At 36.8% G+C, this 6,905-nt stretch overlaps 1 protein-coding gene across 1 annotated transcript; it reads right to left on the bottom strand.

Annotated features, from left to right (window-relative positions):
• Positions 1-413: 413 nt before the first annotated feature.
• On the bottom strand, positions 414-3,844 carry LOC132008347 (phosphatidylinositol 3,4,5-trisphosphate-dependent Rac exchanger 2 protein-like; the record flags this gene model as incomplete). The annotated part of the gene is made up of 2 exons (XM_059386867.1): positions 414-575; positions 3,743-3,844. Coding segments are annotated over 2 exons (264 nt in total), but the record flags the coding sequence as incomplete, so codon positions are not given.
• Between the last annotated feature and the right edge of the window lie 3,061 nt (positions 3,845-6,905).

Raw genomic sequence — 6,905 nt, 5'->3', positions numbered from 1 at the left:
TCATCATCAAACACCTAATTTAAAATCTGAAAATAACAGTAACATAGAACACATACAGAGCGTTACTCCCCTTCCTTACTCTCTCCAGGTTTTAGGTTATGTACTTATTGACCAAAGGAGGTCAGGGAAAAGGATAATCAAGATGCACAAATACTAAAATACCAAAGCTCATAACCCACACAATATTAGATGGCTCTATGACAAAGCTTTCAGGTTGATATTAAGTCAATTAACTGTCACTCTAAAGATATTTTAAAATAATAATGACAGCACTTTGCAGAAATGGTTACAGCCCTCTGGCATTATCTGGGAAAATGACCATTTATGGCTCCATCCAATGTCAACAATTCTACACGTAGCATAAGACATAACAAAACTATTTTAAGCTCCATTGTTGAGTAGAATGAATGTACCTCCCAGCCTTCAATGTGAGACTGCCATTCCTCTAAAACTTCTAACTTCTCCATCTGCCTCTTGGCCTCGTTTATGTTGGAACAGACAGCTTTCATGGCTTGGAGGGCTTCCATTACTGCTGCGTAGTCACTGTGTTTCCTTGGAGTCCGCTTCAGCAACTCCTGTTTATACACAAAAAAACAAATCGCCCTTTGATCTTCAGCTTTCTGGTACAGCAGGTTCAGAATGTCCAGGAAATGAGAACTGCAGAGATTGTGAGAGCCACTTTCAGAAGGGACATCACAAACTCCACTAAAATTCAGATCAAAAAACGAAAGATTGAATCAATGAATATACGTTACCCTGACACACATTTTGCAGCTCCTTTAATTTTTTTTTGCCTTAAATTATTTTGTTTTAAAAACTAAATTAGATTTCTCTTTTTGAATTGTCAAATATCTCACCTGCAGCATGTAATTTGTTTCTAAGATTGACCTCTGCTCCAACAGAAATAGAACTCTGTATGTCTTCTTAACTCTTAGTAGAACAGTAAGTCTTTAAATAAATATGTCCCATAATTTCAAAAATAATTTCAATGCCTTATTTCCTAACACACTTTTGAGAAACTACAAAAACATGCCATAAATAAAGCAAAAATTTTAAATAACGTTTTATACTCTAGAAAAATAAATAATTTACAAGTTCCATGATACTCTGTCACTAACAGAACAATTTATGCTATTTTCACCAATAGCTCAGCTTCACTTTCTTCAATGAATGAATTGCCATATGCCCCTCAATAGTTTTTTTTGTTGTTGTTGTTTTGATTTGGGGTTTTTTTTTTGGCATTTTATGTTTTTTCCATTCAGGATATCAGAGCAAGCATGATCTTTAATCTTTTAAATATATTAAAAGGTTTTGTTTGTTGTTTAAAAGCACAAAATTAAACATCTTCACCCACTGTCTAGACAGTTGTGACCGCATTGCTTTTTAATTAGTCATTTGTTTCTTTACTACAGTTGCCATCATCACGTAACTAACACAATTACAGAAATCCTGTGGCAAGTCTTTAAAATAATTTTCTTAATTCTTAACATCCAGTGGGAAACTATGCAGTTGTTATACTCTCTTGAGGTCTGTTACTGTTGAAACTTCTGCCATAAACTTTGACCCTGCATTCAGTATGTTCACACTCCATTCGGCAGAGCTAGCACCAGAAGAATACACATTACATCACTCCCAAGACAAGATTTAAAAACTCATGTTGGATCACAAATCCATAAAAGAGATATGCTGGCTTCTCTAAAAATTCTAAAGTGCAGAAGTATTTGTAAATTATGTGAAGTGGTCAAGTCAGTCTGCAGACTGTGATTTAAGGTCCTATGGAATTGTGCCCAGTGGGTATCCATGAAGTTGAGACATGAATGTAGACAATGTGAAATAGCAAGAAAAATAACTAGTAATAATCTTTTGTCAGTTACTTTCTATGAACGCTGTACTGGGTGGCCACACCAATAATTTCAAGTCCCACAAATATGAGCAATAGATTGTTTAACACACAGCCTAACCCCTAATGTTTTTCTCTGAATAAATAAAATCGACCAAAATCAGAGACTATCAGCACAATGGTACAACAACAAAAAAATTATCAACACCAACATATCTACTACACAAGTAAATAGTTTCTTCATCTTTCTTTGTGAAGATAATCATCCAAAGAAGGGGAAAGATGGCATCTTTCCCCTTCTCGAAGGAGCTCTGAGTTGATCGTTTTCTTCCTAAGCAAGGAGGTGTCCATTATTCTATCTTTTGAGAGGTCAGATCAGCCAACCCTATCTGGTGGTCATCCCCATCCAGAAGTGATTTAGAACAACTACTTAGCGTGATATCCTTCTCTTAATATCACTATCCCTTCTGACTCTTAAAACAAACAAATGCCTGGGATTGCTAAATCAGGTCCAGGAATAGCTGATGTGATCTGAGTCACCAAGTCAAGAGTCTGAAAGGACTCTCAGAAAGACAGGAGTCATGTTTGCCCCAACCTTCCTGTACTGAAGACCCTATTAAAGGTCTGCAGAACTGAAGATCCCCATGTTAGCTTCCCTCTGTGGCTTAAGCAAGCAATTTTAACTTGTTTTTTAATAAGGAGAAATTGTTTTCAAAGAAATTTTACATAAAACCCAGTTATGCAACTCATGGAAGTTGTAGTTAAAAAATTTGTATTTTAAGTTCAAATTCCTTACATTTGTTTCTCAAAAAGTAAATCAATAAGAACATTAGTTAATATGTGCATAACATATTGAAATATTTTAAATTTTTAAAAATTTAAAGAAGTAGTTAAACTATTAAGATAAATCAGAATCAAATATATATGAATAATAATAGCTAACATATACGGAGTACATACTGTGCTAAATGATTTGCATAACAGTTTAATTACTATTTTTATGTAATACATTTTCCTTATGTGTATATATATGTATGTATATACACACATACACAGACATACACATCCATTATACACATCCTTGCAGACATACGCTACAATTTCATCATCATTATTTCTGCTTCATTAATAAAAACCCAAGGCTTTAAGAAGTTAGATTATGTGTTCAGTCACATAGCTAGTAAGCAGAATACTTAGGATCTGAACTCAGAGCTCCCGTGCTCAACCACCAACCCAAACTGCTGTTGTAGTTCCAAGAACACCATTTCCAGAATTGCTATTCTAATCTATTCACATATTCTTACAGTACAAGCATAATTAGCACATTAAAATACGTTTTTCACAATAACACTTTTAGTCATTGTAATGAGGCAATGGCCTAAGACCATTAATGTGTCCAGAGGCAGTACTTGCTTAGCACGGTCATTCTACATCCTACCATTTATTGTCCCATGTGACCCACAACATTCCTTGTAATACTGATTCAAATACCAAACTGTGAAATTATGTAACTTTCACTTTAAGTTCATTAGCATCAAGAAGACACCAGTGTAAGGGGAAGTCAAAAAATATAACAATAGTAGATTTACTTAAGATAATGAACCCTGTAAATAATATGCAATATAAACTTGTCATAAGGTATTTAATGGGATCTATCTTAAAACTAATGCATTTACTCAAAATAAAACTCAAATTGATAAGTTTTCTACAAAGAGCACTAAAAGCCTCTTTTCCTAAAAGATTTGTTTCCTAATCCATATAGATGTGATGAAATAGCTATTTTCCCTAGTAACTATGATCTGCTCTTTCTTCAGAAAATCAGATTATTTAAAAGAAAAAATTTTTAAAGCAAAATATGCAGATACAAGGAAGATACTGCAGTGAAATAAACACATAAAATACCTTCAAAAGGAGAGGGTATTTGCAAATTCTTTGTATTGGTGTTACTAAATATCCTTCCAGGGGAACATCTGTATTCTTCCGTCCTCCAAGTAGCATGCAGTTCTGCAGTGGAAATAAAAATAATTAATCACAATATTTTAAAGCTGAAGCCATGAAATTTTCTTCTATAATAACATTTTCTGCTAAAAACTTGTGAAAGCCTGTCTTTATACCTTCTTTCTCTCAGATGAGCCTGTGAAATCACAAAGAATATTTACAGATGACAAAGAGAAGTATTTTCATATCATGTTAGTTATAGAAACCAAAATATGTTTTAAACACATACCTTTAAAATTAATTTTTATGTACTATCCTCAGAAGTCTGAGGAAAAAGAAATAGGATAGAGATGGAGGAATAAATGATGGGTAGGTGGATGGATGGATGGATGGATGGACAGATGGGTGGATGAATGGACTGATGGATAAATAAATAATAGACACAAAGATACACAGATCAATCCTGCTTATAAAGGGAGTTGTATTGTAGCTGATTTGTGGTGCTGTGCTGTGTTGTAAAGAGCAGGGTCTGGAGACAACTGGGTTCTATACATCCTCACCACTGACTAGTGATGTAACTTTGGGTTGATTTCAGAATGCTAGTTTTCCTGCCTGTGAAACTGTCATGTTTTAATCAAGTGATTGCTAAGTCACTTTTAGCTGTAATACCCCACCAGTGACAATGGCCAGCCAGTCTCTGAGAAGGAGGTCAGGTATGTTCACCAGAGAAGCAAGATGAATGGAGAAATCTCAAAAGCAGCGATCAGAATAAGATGAAATAGAAGAGAAAACCAACTCTGATTTAAAAAAAAAAAAAAAAAAAGCCTATAGCCTCTGAAGCATCTGGTCTTTATTTTATAGTTTAAGCATCAATTTAAAAAAGAAAAAGATTAGAAACTTGTGCCAAATCCTTTTCCTACAATGCCTATCAGAGTGGCTGGCAAAAAGAAAGTAGTCGATAAATATGTAATAAACGGAGAAAAGGGCTCCTCAAATATCATACTGATAATTTAGCAACCTTTATACCAGCATTTTACAAGGGTTGAGACTACTGTCCTACATACATTGAGAAGCGAGACCAAGAGCTGAGCAGGAAAGGATGAAAAAGAAAAGACTGGGGGTAACAGTATATGCCCCCCACCCCCGACTGTCGTGAGCAACTTGGCTTTAGCCAAGTGTATTCGAGTCACTAAGTGTATTCACTATTCGAATATACTTAGTGTATTCGAGTCAGCAAAACTAACCTCATGCCTTTAACTTCACCCAGACATTTTAGAAGACAGAGGAGCAAAGAAGTGTTCTGACTCAAGCATGCTCTTTGAGGGCTTCATCCCCCATTGCAATCAGTTTTTCAAAATATTTTTTCCAACCCTGCACGGTATTGTCCCCAGAGGAACTGTATGAAACACAACTATGTACATCTCACTGTATTTCCAGTGATGTTTCAGCATCCCTACATACATTAGCACTCCTTATAAACACAGTCACCGCTTTCCCTAGCCCTGGGTTGAAGTACCCTAAGAAATTCATGACTGCTTAAAACACTGTAATTTCCTTGTCTAATAGGACTGTACAGATCATGAACTGTCTTCATAATAGCAGAGGTGGGTTGTCACTTTAGACTGGCTTATGAAAGCCAACTCTCTCTCCATGCGTCCAGAAAGAATATCTTCTAAATGAGCTCCCAGAGAGCTCCCTGATGATGAAATTGGTGGCAGCATATCCAAGTACCCAAATAATACCATCACCAAATTTGTAAACTCTTACCTGTCTTCCCAAGGGTGACTGTTATTATCCATCATTTTATGTAAATGGAAAATGACACCAGCGATATAATGAATTTCTTAAAGTCATTCAGGTAATTAGAGGTCACTTAGTACCAGAGCAGGAATTATAAAAGCCAGGTTTCCTACTGGACTATGCTGCAGGATCATCTAAAAACCAGCACTCTTCGGACTTTACTGGCATGGCTTGACACAATTCAGTCAATAAACTAGATCAAGGGGATCAAAGAGTCAACTGTGCTGAGAACAGACCGGATTCACTGAGACAATGAAGCTCTAACACCTCCTAAAAAGCCCTAAAATTTTAGTGGCATAGAAGCCTCTTCTGGCTGTGGCAGAGAAAAGGGATCAGTAAATCCTTTTCCTAAAAAAAAAAAAAAACAACTGTAACCTCAGCAAAATTGTCAAAAATATCAACTTCAGGGCTCTGGAAATCAACTAAAGTTAAACAAACAAACAAACAAAAAACGAGAAGTGTTTATTCATGAAAAACTGCTGAAATTTCAGGTAAGAAAGGTGGGAGTCTATAGCATTCTTACAAGAGCTTCTCCCACCTTCCTCCTGCCTCCTCGTGCCCCCACCCTCCTCAGCTCACCCTGCACAGTGGCCCTATCAAAATGGTTCTTCTACAGTGGCTCTGCTGCAATAGCCCCAACATAGGGGCCCTGACATAGTGATAGACCCTGAAAACCTGCTTTCATGTGGGACTGCAGAGGGTAAATGTCTCATTCCTGAGGGCCTTGTCCATAAAGTTAGCACACTCTATAAGAAAAACAGAGAGGGGCGCCTGGGTGGCTCAGTGGGTTAAAGCCTCTGCCTTCGGCTCAGGTCATGATCCCAGGCTCCTGGAATAGAGCCCCGCATAGGGCTCTCTGCTCAGCAGGGGGCCTGCTTACTCCTCTCTCTCTGCCTGCCTCTCTGTCTACTTCTAATCTCTGTCAAATAAATAAATAAATAATCTTTAAAAAAAAAAAAAAAGAAAAGAAAAGAAAAAGAAAAATGGAGAATGCCCATAATTCTGTTAGCCTGAGATTACAGCCCTTTTTGAAGCAGATATCAGGCTGTGCATCTGCAGAAAAGACCCAAGGGGGAAAGGGTGTCCCCATGGAAAGAAAAACCTAGATCTGACTTGAAAACTGCCTACCCTTTGAATGTCTCCCCAACTCCCCCCAAAGTAACACATAGATTCATAGACAAGATGATTAACAATGTTTGGTCACCTCTGACAAATCGCCAACAGAACTAGTTAAGCAGTTACTGGAGTGACCCCCTAAAAAGAGGGGCTAAATTATAAAACAAAAAATTGAGTAGAGATAGCAGCTGTACATACAAGAGCCACAGGT

Source organism: Mustela nigripes, unplaced genomic scaffold, assembly GCF_022355385.1.
Source record: "Mustela nigripes isolate SB6536 unplaced genomic scaffold, MUSNIG.SB6536 HiC_scaffold_124, whole genome shotgun sequence".
Classification (NCBI taxonomy): domain Eukaryota; kingdom Metazoa; phylum Chordata; class Mammalia; order Carnivora; family Mustelidae; genus Mustela; species Mustela nigripes.
The sequence above is the reverse complement of the archived record's forward strand: the minus strand, read 5'-3'. Positions and strand labels throughout refer to the sequence as shown.